Below are 14,386 nucleotides of genomic sequence, written 5' to 3'. Positions count from 1 at the left end.
GTATCGCTTTAATACCAGGCCCACTCATGTGATCTCCTGGGGCCACCTGGTGCCCACAGACACAATGTTGGTGACCCCTGACTTACATATTAAAAAAACACAAGTCATGTTGTTTTTCTTAATCCAAGACCGAAAACAATATGGTCCATTATTTTGTCCAACACTTGACAGGGACAGTGTAGCATGTGGCTCCTCTTGTCATCTGAAATTAATACGCCATTGTAAACTGATTCAAACAGTTATTGGTTTGAGTGGAACAACATCATGCAACATAAAACATAGTTATTGGTTTGAGTGGAACAACACCGTGCAACACAATCTTGCAGAACATGGTCTGATACGTGTTTGTCATAGTAATCCTAGTGATGTAAAGACAGATGTCTAACAGATAAAGCTGAATTTTTTTCCTTTTCATGTTGCAAGACTGCAGGGAGCATCTCTCTCTTGCTGTGAGTGTGTCATCTTTGTGGCGGAAACCGGAAATACTCTCGTTTCTCCATCTCGCCGCAGTGTTGTTTCTATCTCCTTTGCTCACATTGGATGTTATTACGTGAAATTCCAAGACCCGTTTTGGTATTTAACTCGATCGCTACCTGCGTTGACGTAAACAACATTTTGCTCGCTCCCGTGATTGTTCCGTGTTAATGTTAATAACCGATCCCCGTCGTTAGCATTGGGGCTATCGACTTACATAATGTTGTGATAAGCTGGCGATGAGGCTAGCTTACTTAGCAGCAAAGTGTTTTTAGAAATAAACACCGCATTATCTCTTAACAAGCGCGTCCAAGGCGGTCGTTCGACTGACATGGTCTTCAGAAGAATACACATCAGCATAGGCTATGCTAGTTTCGGTGCCTTGGTTGGACTATCGGCTTTTTTGGTGTGGAATATTGTCTATCATCAGCCATGGACGGCGGCTATGGGAGGCCTCTCAGGTACGTCAACGTGTCAGTATGTTTTTCTTTAATTATATTGAACAATATATCAAGACCTGTTCAGACAAAACTATAACCCAACGTCCTAAAATGTGTCTTCACGAAAGTACTGTAACCTGCGTGGTATTGAAAACAGCAGGGACAGTATGTCTTGGAGAATCTTTAATTTTATTTAAAATAGCTAAAGGTTTGTAGTATACTGTTATGTGTATAGTTTGCTCACAATCAGGCTTGTCTCATTTCTCACAACATGACCAAATCGTATGCAAGACCAAATAGTATGCTTCCCTCACTCAATTTAAAACATTATTTTAGGGTCTCTTGTTTACTAAGCCCCCCCAAACCCATTAACGTGTTGTGCTGTTTATGTCCAATTTGCTGTGGCACAGTTACAAGATAATTCACTAAATGTGTGCGAAAATTCCATAAAGGTTTGTGTAATTTATTCAACGTTTGAAAATACTTTTCTCCATTGATCATGTGTAGCATCTATATATAGTTTTCTCAGATAGAGGACTCTTTGACCTCTTATCCTACTGTCTTTGCACAAAAGGCCTAGTCGGGATACATCTATTCTACGGCATCTGCAAAGCTCAAAAGAACACATCTTTAAATAGCATGCTGTTTTCCAATGTTTCCATTGAATGTGTTTTGATTTGTGCCTGACAGGAGTGTTGGCTGTCTGGGCTTTGGTCACACACATCATGTACCTCCAGGACTACTGGCGCACATGGCTCAAAGGCCTCAAGCTCTTTATCTGCGTGGGTTTGCTCTTCAGTGTCCTGGCCGTGACCGCTTTCATCACCTTCTTGACGCTGGCTATCACGCAGAAGCAATGTAAGAGCCTTCCACCACATGGCTTATGTTAAGGGCAACAAGCGGAGTTTAAATGTTTTTGTGTGTTGCAGCTGTGACTGACCCAAGGAGTCTGTACCTGTCGTGCGTGTGGAGCTTCATTACCCTCAAGTGGGCCTCCCTCCTTGTCATGTACTCGTTTCGATATCGGCAGGAGTTTGCAGACATCAGCATCCTCAGCGATTTTTAGTTGGATGCGACAGACTTTGAGGGTTCTCTGGATTGGGCCTTGAAGACTTTTTTGGAACGTAAGGATTTTAGGTGATAGTCGCCTTGGCTTTGACCACCAAGAGTTGCGCTCGTGTCATTGTATTAACATATGTTGAAACTAACACACTTCTTGTTCTCGAGTGCATGTCTCAACCTCAAGGCTAGTTTCTGTTACATTTAAAAAAAAAAAAAAAAAGAAAAATCACCATCCTGGCTGGTTTCAGAACATGCTGCCCCAATGAAATTTGCTTGTTCTCAGAAAACCATTAATGGCTGTTTTTTGCTTGTATTTTTCCAGAAACAGCATTTGAAAACTGTCAGTATATCAGCCAAAAAAACAAAGGGCACCGTAAGCAATGTTTTTTTGAAAGTTACTTGATGTACTTCAATTTCTAATGTGTTTAATAGAGTCATGACTCTGTATTTACACTGTATGGGTTGAAGTGACGCCATTCTGATCTTGATATTTGTTTTGTTTTTTTTGGGGGGGGGGGGACTTGGCTGCCACAATTATATTATGATACGTGTCACGGCAGTACAAATTAAAATCTTGGAATCAAAAATACAGAACGGGTCGGCGAATAGTGAAAGCCCATCTATAACCGACACCCATTGTAATACATTTGCGGATTTATTTTTTAAAACCTCCAAATTCTTCAAAAACAGAAGCAAATATCATTAAAAATATGCTACATTGGATGTATGTTGATCATCAAACAAGGACACCATTGCCAAAAGCCTAAACTATGTAATGTTTTATCTTTGTATTATTTATGTATTATTCTTCTGTGTTCACATTTTAAACCACCCTACGTATTGACGAAAGTCGTGCTAACTGGTATTTTTGGACAAGTAAGCAAGCAAGCATTAACTGTTGGTGTGCCTGTGTGTAGTGTTGCTTACACGATGACCTTGTCAACTTCTTGTATTGGCATGCATACGTACATTTTGTTGGTCTGTGTGAACAAAATCTTGGGACTCTCTGCTCATAGGCGAGCAATTTTCTTTGCGGTGATTCTGTGCTTTACTTTTACAGTATGTCAAAGCAAAGGCCAAGCACATATTGAGTAGTGTCTCACCTAAAGGCCAAGTCAGATATGTCGTATAAAGTCTTTGCAAGAATCCATCTGTTTTAAGCTTCAAATTAAATTATCTTGATGGATTATAAAAAAAAAAACCACGCATTTTAATCTTAAGATTCTATGTATAATTTTGCACCCTCATTGTGTTGTGTGACCATATAGTAGCGCCGTGCAAGTTCCTTTTAAGCTCCCGCAGGAGGAGAGCCGCCCTCATATTTGTCCTGTATAGACTTGGATGAATGCCGAATGCACTTTAATATCGACGCTATTGTTTGCAGACATAACTTCCAAAACCTTACATTCGTTGTTTTGCCTGCTATCCATGTGTGTCACTCTATGCTGAAGGTGAAAACTGGAAGATGTATCATTTTAAAATTTTGTGAATGAGAACATGCAAAGGTACATTACTTAATTCCATGTATGTTGTCTCTGACTAATAATAAAACAATTCAGCTCCTAAACAAGGTTGGACAGATTATTTTTTCCTCAGACCACAAGGTTTACTGCCTTTCTAGTTTAGTCATGTGGGAGGCGCTCTAGCCGCTTGTAACTTAGCAGGCTTAAAGGTTTTCACCGGAGTGCTGCCGGTGAATTTATGAGGCTATTAACAAATCATTTTAAAGTATTCTGGCAACACCTACTGCTGTGCACCGCTTCCTCTCAGTGGGAAATTGGCTTCACAAGTGATTACAAGGCTTCTGTGACCATCAGCTTGAATTTGTGCCTCCACAAGTCGCTCATCACTTAACTAAACGTGCATGTTTGATTTAATCATTTGCAAATCATTCTCTGAGCGCTCATGTTTGAAAATGACTTGCTTGCTTTATAAGAATCAGGGAAGTTACCATTACAAAACCATCAAAATCCTGATATCGCTGAAAGATGGTGTGGGGTGTGTGTTAAGAGTGATTGCTTGAAAAATGGTTAGGGCTGACGATCAACAATGTTAAGGTTTTCAATATTTACGATTGCAAATCTCTCATCGCTGCATTTGGTCGAGCTATGGAGTTTAGAATTGTGAAACAGGAAGATAGCCCCCAAAGTGTCTTAAAGCAAAGAGCTGGAGAAATTGAATCCAGATCTAAATTCCATAGAACCGATAACAAAACCAAACAAACAAACAAATACTAACAATAAATAAATATCCCCTTCCACACAGAATAGCAAAAGAATGCCCTTTTTTTCATGTCAGGGCTGTCAATTGTTCATGTTTATACACTTGCCCCCCCCTCCCCATCCTTGAAAACATTTATTTGAATAGTTGCTGCCTTGTCACACTTGTTGTCATCACCGATGTCATTGCACAAATAATTCAACATTTACGGTTGCCTAGCGCACATATTTTTCCTCTCCTGCGAACATACACAATGACATAAATGACTGCTTTATATTTTCCACCCCTTGCTCATTCATTGATGCAATGGTTTAATTAACACGGTCCCCTTCAGTAATTTGAGCCTCGAGATTTATGTTTTGAATTCACTGACACGCCTGGTGGTTCGCTACTATTAGTGAGACTAATGGTGTGGTGTCAGAGAGTTGAGTCATGGGGGATTGTTTGAGTGCGGCTTGCATGATGACGGGCCCAGGGAATATCTCAAACCATTTTGTTGTTAATATTCAAAAGCAGAGTGCCTTCAAGAAGCTTAATGAATGACTGTTTTCTCATCATGAGAGCATGAGAACATCCCAGAATGACTGATAAAACAGCCGCATTCAGATTATGCAGTGTCAGCATATGGTTTGTTTGAGAGCCAATATGACGCCTGCATGTATTCATTTATGTTGTGTCATTTCAGTCTGCATGAATGCATCTACAGAAGTGTTTTTTTAGATTATGAGTCATGTTCATATAAAATACAACTGCTTTATATTTGACTTTTACAAAAACATACTAGCTTCATTTGATACTAATTGATCTGGGATGTTTTATAAAACATGTTCATTGGGAACTTTTATCATCCCATCAACTCATTTAACAAAACATCTCAGGCTCTTTATTGGATTTTAAGAAGGGGGGCCAGCTAGAAGTCCAGCTATAAGGAGCTCATATGCTTTCAAGCAGTGCGTGTATGGATTTGGGGTCACATTTGTTTCCTCTGAGGGTCGGACTCTGCCAAGGCTTTCATTTGTCTCAGATTCCGTTAATAACTGGCCTGGTTTAATGGCCTCAGTAGGGCGCGTCTGCGTTTGCAGAGATGTGGTTCTGTTGGATCACCAAGCGATGATGATGAGTGCCAAATTTAGACCATAACAAAGGCCCTTAAATCTATTAATTGGATTACACAATTGATGGCAAACTCAACTCCCTTTTTCTGCTGTAGTGACCAAACATACCCACAGGGTGTCACTGTGGTATAACCGTAAAATCTTTCTCTCGTCCGAGTTTAACCCTGAAGGAAATCGTGAAAAACAAAAGTTTAATGCCGCAGCTGGAGCTATTTGAAAGCAAAAAGGCTTCTCAAAGTTTTGTGATCTATTTTCCTGTGATCCATATATATTGAGCAAAGGAAGAGTGCTTGCTTAGCGGGGAATGACGCACCTCAGTTGCCCTGCAAATGAAGATGCAAACGGAAGGGGAGTGTGAAATTAAAACCTTCGCTTCCACTAAACACCCCCTTGAGGCCTTGCCCCTGAGCGCTCAACCTCTGCTCATCCAGAACTTGCATACTTCATTTTTTTTACAAGATACATGACTCCTTGAGTGACAAGAGATGGATGCCATCTATGCAGAATCCACTTTGATAACTTCCAGCTGCTGCACCGACTGCAAAATAACCAAAGCAAATAACCACACAAATCTAAAAAGTGCTTTACGTGGAAATAGACAGGGGGGTGAGGCGCGCGTGCCGCCTGCCAGTGTAAATGTCAATTCAGTGTCAGCTTCTTTCTCTGATCATGCGTGACATCGGCAACTGCTTGATCTTTGCGTGACAATCGTTCTGCCTCTCATGGCGCTCGGCCTCTAATGATGCATCTGAAAAGACGGCGTGGCAGCCACCTGTGTGTGAAAGTGCCCATTGTTCCGTCTTTCCAAAGTCAAATATTGTCATTTTCATCCAACAGGAGTGTCCTGCTGGGACCTCGGTCGGACTCAAGAAGAAAGGCATCATCCAGGCCTAGAGTGGCACCTGCAAATTCTTGGAGCGTGGAGTTCATTATTCCCCGTCGCTGCGCTCACAGCAGGTAAAGATGTCATGGGATTAGGAAAATTACAACTCATCATCACATTGAATGGCCCTGTTGTAGTTAGTGGGAACCTTGTACTAGTGCCATCATTGTTTTTTCATTTGCAAGCTTGTCGCAGAGCAGGCTTGCTGCTTGAGGAATCATCTGAAGTGATAAAGCCACATTTCAAAGAGCAATGCGGCTATTGTTTTCAAAATACAACTTGGATTGATGTATAAGGCAAACCCTGGAAACTTCTGTCAGTCTGAGTATCAATAAAACTATTTTTTGTCTGTTTTTGCTAGGCACCACGGGAGACAAAACACATCAGTCATCAAACATAGCAGACGCATGACAAACATTCGTACGTCGTTCTTGGTTGACATGACTTATTCCATTTTGTCCCCTGTGGAACACATGGCGAACAATTGATGTGATTTTCAAAATAGCTGCCGTATAAGTCATCTGTAGACATCCTTGTGATGGGCAGCAGTTCCCATCGATCATACTCATGAAGTTGTGATTGGTAGTGTTGAAAGTCGTGCCGTACTTCAAGATGTCGTCCACGGTACACATGAAATGCGATAGGGCTCACTCTTGGATGACGTACAGGTTGGGACACGTGTACTATAGTCATCATGACGGATATTGCCAGTGCATATAAAAAGTCTACACACCCTTTTTGAAATGCCAGGTATTTGCGTAAATAATGGCAGGTATTTGCGTAAATAATGTCACATCTCAAAACGTTCTACTATTAATGTGACCTATAACCTGTTCAACGTTTAAACACTGAACCCAAAACAAAGTTGGGGTGTCACGTAGGCTTTTCCAGACCTTTTTCGTTTCCTACTAAGTCTGAAGGTTACTCTGTGTGCAAAAAATGACTACTATTTAGCTTTTATTTGACTGCCATTTGTAACAGTACAAAAATTGACATTAAATGAGAGATAACCTAAATGTTAACTGCATTATGAACAAACTGTGAAAATCATATCAAGTTATGGTCCATAAAATCCAATATGAAATTCACAATCTAGGTCTAGTGCATCTAGTTCTTCACTACAATTCAAAAAAAATCATGTGGTTATCTACAGGCTTGGTGGCAAGCATGCGCAATGGCTGCATAATTAGCACTCTTCCATGCCAGACGGGCACAAAGCCGCCGTCACCATCACAGTAACACCGGAACAACCTTTGGCGCCAGGGCCTGGTTCCAGTGCATCTGTCAGCCCCGAGTCACCAAGCCACGGGTGAGCCAAAACACTCAATCTGCAGCCTTGCTACACAATGTACACAAAAACACTGCTTTGCCAACGACGTCATTCATGTGGAAGCTGCTTTATTTGCTACGTAGAGTATTTTAGTGCATATCGCCTACATGTCCAGTCACAATAATAGCCTTGACTAATTCTCAATCATTATCTCATAACTAGGGAGGCAGCTAACGCGGGGTGGACGTCTCTTCTGGCTCTGACGTGAAATACACAAGACAAGGTAGAGTGTGGAGACGGCGGCCAGAAAGGTTCCCATGAAGCCCAACAGGATCCCATAGAGAAGAGGGAGTGCCACATCTAAAGGGCCCTTGGAGTACTCAGGCATTGGGCGTCGCTCCACAATAAGATCGAGGTCACGCTGAGTCAAATCGGACGCTAACACCAACCGAAAAACATCCACATATGAATGGTTATTTATTGGTGAGTAAAGTATATGTGATGTACGTTTCCCATTTACGGTGGTGTGCTTGTTTTTAATCGGATAACATAGCTTTTTACGATTTCGGCAAAATCACCAAGATTATTTATTTCTATTCCCCATGGTTAAACTAGCTGAATTTGAGTCAATCTGAGGTCAACCAGAATCCCAAAATGAATCGTATTCAACGTCAGCCTGTGCTCCGATTCCCCTTAACGCACAATCACTCACCTCTTTTCAGTCTTTTGGGTTGGCCTGTTTCCGGTTCTGCTTCTTGGAAGTGTACGGACTTGACAAGGTCATGATAGCCTTCAGCATACCGTTTCAGGTTTAAAATTTTATCCTGGTTGATGTTCTTGCTCAGCTCTGTGGGGAAAAAATATGATGACTGAAATGCCAAAACTGCATCTGTGTAAATCCTGCATGGTGTGGCCTTTAACTCAGTTAGACCCGGTGTGGGTAATTTCTCTCATGCCAACTGTTATTAATGATGGTTCATAATTGGTATGTTGTGCATCCACACTGGGTTTTTCATAAAAGACACCACCATCTCCCTCGTGCCTCGCCTTGTCATCGCCTCCCTTTTTCCTGATGAAAGGAGCAGATGCTTTCTTGTGTGGCTCGCGTCAATTCCACAGAGTCCTCCGTCAGATCATTTACACCTTCGTCTCGGCCACGCCGGACGACAACACGTGCCAGAAACTGGCAGTGTGCAAAAAATATGCCATTCTTGACGCGCCAATTAAAACCAATCACAGCGTAATGGAGCAATTATATGCCGCTGTTTAAAGTCTTCAAGGAGGCATTCTTGACCGGATTAAACAAGCGCTTGTAAAAATACAAGCACTGAGCAGTCGGATGAGGCTGTGTTCCAATTTGCGTTTGTCGAGGGACATGCTGTGATTTCCCCTCGTGAGGTTTGTTATCAACGGTACATTGTACAAACAAAGTCAGAGCTTTTTATTTGAAGATTATTACATCAGTAGGCCCGCATGAAAGCAATCCAAAACGACATTATAAAATGTAACAGAGCAAAGCAGCAACCCTGAAGGCAACAATTTTACGACTCTGATCCTATCCTTGAATAGCTAATTGTCTACTTAACTGTGAGCTTTTATATTATTATCATTATTATTGTACCATCAACCCTCTTGTGGAAGAGCATTTACAATTGCTCTGTCTGTCATTATACATTGCTGGCATAGATTTCCCTCGGGCTTTGCAAACTCTTACCAAGTGCGATGTCAACTCTATTGATGTGGCGCAAGGCCCAAGTGAGTCGGTCGTAGTAGGCCTCCATCTTGTTTTTATGAAGAATGTCTTTCAGCTTCTTCCGACATTCAGCCTCACTCTCTGGTAGAACACAAAATATATGGGGCTTATTTACTAAGTTCACTGGAGACATTTTGATACAAGAGAACCTCTGAAGTCAAATGCCCTTGAGGTTGTACAATGCAAAATTTGACCAAAGATTTTCTGAGGGAAACCACTGACATGTAAGATGTCATACAAGACCTCAGTAAATCTCACTGTCTGTTGCTTTTACGTCCTTTTTTCTGCAACACGTAAAAAAACATAGCGGCATAAAACGTTCTGTACATAATGTAAAATCAGACATCTAAAAACAAAGACAGTTTCCTCCAGTGGAAAACATTGTAACCATGTCCGAATAGATTAAACATCTATCCTGGACAACAGTGTCTTTAAACTTTGGTTAAATCCTGTACTCCACAGTGTCAATGGTCAAATCAGTTGAGTGCTGACCTTTAGATGAAGAGGTGTCTCTCTTGACAATATTGCTATGTGCACTGATTTTTTCCTTTGATTCAGCAAGTGCTTCCAGAAGTTCCTTGCACTCATAAGGCATCAGCAGCTCCGCCAGACGTGTCAATTGATGCTCGCCGATTTCTTCAGCCACTGGACAGCCACATCGTGCACTTGTTAGACGATCACTGTTCATTACCTTGTCAAAGGTGTGCTTGATGGCGCGCTCAGTAAGTAACACTTCTCAACACAGCAATCGGCAACTTAGCATGCAGCACATTTTGCCAAGTTTAATTAATTAGCATGCGAGTAACTCATGTTCTCTCACGTGGACTCACCTGTGACATCATCCTCCTCCTCCGCAAGTATCAAACTTTGGGTAAAAAGAACCAAGAAACAAAATTTCCAGATTTGCATGGCAGCTGAAAGAACAGACAGACTATGATTTAAAAAATGGTCAGTGATTGACACATTTCAACACAGTTTTTATAGAACACTTTAGAAAATAATCACAGCCACATGCAAAGTGTTGTACACACACATGCACGCTCAAAACGCATGCGCACATTTTGCAAATATTAAAATAAATTCCTATCTGTGATGTATTTTTTCATATTGATTTAACATCTGTTGTATTAAATATCTCATTATGATTATACACAATTCGTTATTAGTCATTGATTTTATTTTTCTATTATTTTCTATTATTTTATTTGTAGCATTTTCCCCATAAATAGATCCAGTAAATTTTCACTTTTATTCATTTGTGATTCAATCTAACGGATTTATTGTAAATACTATATTGTAAGTAAATATAAAAATAAAAGAACTCAATATACTGTCTTCAATTACATTTTTTGTCTAATTGATGAACTCCAGTAAGATATTAAGCAATAAAGTAATGGCCTTGAAATGCATTTTTTTAATTAAAATAAACAATTTCTCGTCTTTGACCTTTATCTCTCTCATTCTCAATCGAAACATTGCTGGTTTGATTGGGAGCTATTGGTTTCCCAAGGCTCCAAAACATATTGCGCTTGCACCTGTTGCGCAATCACCGTTCATCCATGAGACCTGGATTCGACATTCGATTATCTTACCGGGTACTTCCTCTGTACATTTAACCACCCATTCAGGCAACATTTATAGCATGGTTCACCGAACTCTTAGGCTATGTTTTGCACGTCTGTCAGTTTCCGATTGCAGAGTGTCGCCAAGTCCCTGCAGCTAATCAAGCTACTTTATGGCGATGACTCGACGTGGCAAAGTTAATTCTGGTAAGTGTTGCCTTGAAGTTGCATCACCACCCTGTCGTCATCAGTTTGGTGTTATTAAAGAGTTTGACGTTTTTGTTGGGTGGGAGTGATTGCTATGACGCGATCTTAAAGATCAGGGGTGGTTTAATGAAATGAACGTAAATGACAATCCACAATAAAGACATGGTTGAACACAATGTATACAATTCATTATTTAGACTCTAAAGAAATAAATATCTTCTTTATTCTCTAAATTTGAGAGAATCAAAGAAGATATTTATTTAATCCTCCCGTATTGTTCATCTATCCACTCCAATGAGCATATATTGGCTGTCAGAACAATTCAATGCTCTCTCCCATTAGATGACAGGCCCATTAAAGGTTGAGAAACAACGCATTATATAATGTAAACTTTCCCAGTTGTCTACAGCACCAAAACAAAATAAAACGAAAAACATGTTACACGTACCATACTGCCAACATGAGAATACATGCTTGTGATCATAAAAGGGAACTTCCTCAAGAACATTTAGTTTATGCCCACTCAAATCTATGCACTTAATTATTCAAATAAATGACACAGGAATAAAGAAAAACAAACATTTGAAATGCATTGTAGTAAGCCAGCTTTTATTGAATTCAACAGCGCTTGCTTGAAGATGCAACCATCATTAGGCTGATAGGATTTACATTATGTACGTGCGCTTTCTTATGTTTTTGTCTGCTTGTAGCAGTGTTATATATTCAGTTTTGGGGTGAGCCTGTGTGATAAATACAATTTGTTATGAGCCTCTTCCATGTGAGGAGGTTAAGTCTGCACTGTAGCAGAATTAATTTAATCAATTACCCCCTGCTTTTTTCAAACAGAGCATATTGCTTTATGTGAAGCCACAAATATGCAGTTTTATTGCACACTGAGCTGACAGCAAAGCAGATTTTGGCAGCAGCACGGCAGAGTTGTGTAGGACCACAATGGGCACGCATGATGAGTCGCTCAACTTAAGAGGTGCATAACTAAATGACATCACTGTGTAGAGCTGAAGCCATATTTTATATTGTTAAGAAGATCCATTTGCCTAAATTGCACAAGGTTGGTTCTGCAAGCCAAGGCTTAAATTTGAGATTTAGATGGCTGACTACCATGAAAATGAGTGTGGGTGGCGTAGGTGACATTTATAAGACACTTTTTTGGTAAACGTGAATGGAAATCATAAGGAAGTAGAATTTCGATTTTTATCGTTTATTTAAAGTGTATTAGGCGTAATTGGAAAAAACAAACAAGTACCAATTAAGAAATATATGAATACTGTATTACCACTGTCTATTTGCCTTAAATTCAATAACTGCGTGAGTTTTGTTTGTTTTGAAATGGCCAGAAGGAAGGGCCTGATTAAAATGTGAAATTGTGATTCGTCAACAGGTAACTTGTAATGTATTATTTAAGAAAAAGTAAGGCAACATTTCTTGGTTATCTACAGAAAAAGCAAAATTAGAAAATAGAATATATGATAAGGATTTTTGTACAATTGAAGTTATGATACATACAAACACAACACAAACTTTGTTTAATCTAAAATATGCAAGGCTAAGATGTAGGGAGTTTTTTATTTTTGCACCATAACACCACAATTCAGTTTCACTTTATGCAGATAGAACACGAGACACTAAAAGAAAGGTCAGAAATTTCAACTAATGCAAATGCTCAAGCACCTCATGGCCTGCAAAAATATAGTGCGTTAACGACTTGAGAAGTGTTCGGAACTAAACTGAGAAGAGCGCCATCTTTAGCTGGTGGTCTGGTGTGCAGCCTCCATGTCTCGTACACTTCACGCCACTGAAATCTGGTTATGTACAGATACAGACTCCGGTGGAATGAAGGATAGAACACATGGAATGTTCCTGTTGAAAGGCGTGCTAAAATCAAATAGTTGTATGACTTAAAACTTCTCCTTCCAGAAGGCCCCAAGTCGAGGCACGGTGATTGCAGGGAGCGGCTAGCGACGGTTCACGAACGATGGGGCGGCGGCATTGGTGAGTGGAGCAAAACCTTTTTGCCTCATCTTCTCCAGTTTTAAAAGTGAGACCCAGAAAGACCGAGCCTACATTTTGCTGTAGTTCCGTGGTCTCTGGCTCCCGATCAGACCCCAGTGACGCTTTGTAACCGGACACCAATCACAACCCCTCACCTGAAGCCTTCCTGTGCATCCAAATTTGACTTCAAAGCAAATACGCGCAGGACTCTGCAGGTCAACTTAGATAAGAAAAGAAGTCAAATCAAAGGAATATTTACGACAAAACGTTATTTTTTTGCTCCTTCCTTGTTGTAAAAGCAATACTTACCTTTTCTGCTTCTCTTACAAACGTGTTAAAGTTTTTCTTCGTGACTGCACATGCAAGCGACAACAAAGCACTGTCAGTCTTTTCTCAACCTGACTCAGGTAGACGGTGCTTTAGACTTCCCAGCCAACCAATGGGATGCAAGCACCCGCAAGGGCCACCCACACTTTTCCTAAACCATAAAAAGGAACCACACCCAGCCATGCTTCTGTGACTTTAGCGACAAGAACTAAACAATCAAAGATAAGCCTTAATAGTAAATGTGTCCCATTTTAGAGCGCTCATTGGCTCACTAAATCCTCTTTCCATGTCAGAAATTTTGGTATTTTATGAAATATTATTAACTCGTGATGGTGTTAATGGGCCAAAACATTGACAATATTTTTTATTATGTGTATGCTCAAGTATAATAATCTCCTTTATTCCATTGCTTTAAAACAATGATGTTTTTCTCATTGCAGCGTTATTTTGTAAAATGATGACTTTGTGCTCTCATAATGTTGTTTAAAGTGACATCCTTAAAACATCTGTCCAACACAACATCCAAACAGTTAGTTGAATAGCATTCTTGCAAGTACCTCGAAACACAAGTAGAAGTAAAAGGGGATCATTTCTCAGATAAGAAAATGCTCTCCTGGAGCTGCAGGTACAACCCCCACTTTAAGCCTTACGTGAAAAAGGGGCGACACCCGCCATCCCTCACTGTGAAAGGAACAACTTTTTGAAAAGCATTCTTTCTTCTCACAATAGCTGGATTGGGGAAGGGGGGGTCCTGAGGAGATGGGGGGGATGGGAGAAGAGTAAGGGCACATTCCTAAACTGAGCCTCACCTGATGGGACGTTTCTTAAGAGAGTCCCTCCGTTCCAGCTCAGACGTCCACCTTTGCAGTTTTATTGGCAACCAAATGTAATAACTGTTCAGTTTTCTTGATCAATAACAGTCGACTCTTTATGAGTGTACAAAATCAAATGCTGGCCAACCTCCCATTTGTACATGCTTCAAGGTATATTTTCCCAAAAGAAATTGAAACAACTAAATAACCCAACTGGCAAAGTCTGGTTGAGGTAAAACACAGTGACAGTA

At 40.4% G+C, this 14,386-nt stretch overlaps 2 protein-coding genes and 1 long non-coding RNA gene across 5 annotated transcripts; 2 read left to right on the top strand and 1 right to left on the bottom strand.

Annotated features, from left to right (window-relative positions):
* The first annotated feature begins 498 nt into the window (after positions 1-498).
* Positions 499-3,543, top strand: slc48a1a (solute carrier family 48 member 1a). The gene is made up of 3 exons (XM_037246085.1): positions 499-935; positions 1,605-1,772; positions 1,844-3,543. Exons 1-3 carry the CDS (start codon positions 806-808, stop codon positions 1,978-1,980), a joined length of 435 nt encoding a protein of 144 aa, XP_037101980.1. The 5' UTR covers positions 499-805; the 3' UTR covers positions 1,981-3,543.
* Positions 3,544-6,152: 2,609 nt separating this feature from the next.
* On the top strand, positions 6,153-7,822 carry LOC119119619. Of its 2 annotated transcripts, none has more exons than XR_005097364.1 (3): positions 6,153-6,268; positions 7,348-7,503; positions 7,695-7,822. It is a non-coding gene; the product is annotated as an uncharacterized LOC119119619 (long non-coding RNA). The 2 variants fall into 2 exon arrangements; XR_005097365.1 differs by lacking the exon at positions 6,153-6,268 and adding an exon at positions 6,559-6,614.
* On the bottom strand, positions 7,576-13,376 carry LOC119119617 (transmembrane and death domain protein 1-like). Of its 2 annotated transcripts, XM_037246084.1 has the most exons (7): positions 13,305-13,347; positions 13,152-13,227; positions 10,048-10,147; positions 9,710-9,862; positions 9,179-9,298; positions 8,177-8,311; positions 7,576-7,902 (listed from the first exon to the last, which is right to left on the bottom strand). In XM_037246084.1, exons 3-7 carry the CDS (start codon positions 10,124-10,126, stop codon positions 7,658-7,660), a joined length of 732 nt encoding a protein of 243 aa, XP_037101979.1. In that variant the 5' UTR covers positions 10,127-10,147; positions 13,152-13,227; positions 13,305-13,347; the 3' UTR covers positions 7,576-7,657. The 2 variants fall into 2 exon arrangements, with proteins under 2 accessions (XP_037101979.1, XP_037101978.1); XM_037246083.1 differs by having other exon boundaries at positions 13,152-13,376.
* Between the last annotated feature and the right edge of the window lie 1,010 nt (positions 13,377-14,386).

This window comes from Syngnathus acus, chromosome 2 (assembly GCF_901709675.1).
Source record: "Syngnathus acus chromosome 2, fSynAcu1.2, whole genome shotgun sequence".
In the NCBI taxonomy this organism is placed as follows: Eukaryota; Metazoa; Chordata; class Actinopteri; order Syngnathiformes; family Syngnathidae; genus Syngnathus; species Syngnathus acus.
Note: the sequence above shows the minus strand (reverse complement) of the source record. Positions and strands in the feature narration are given on the sequence as shown.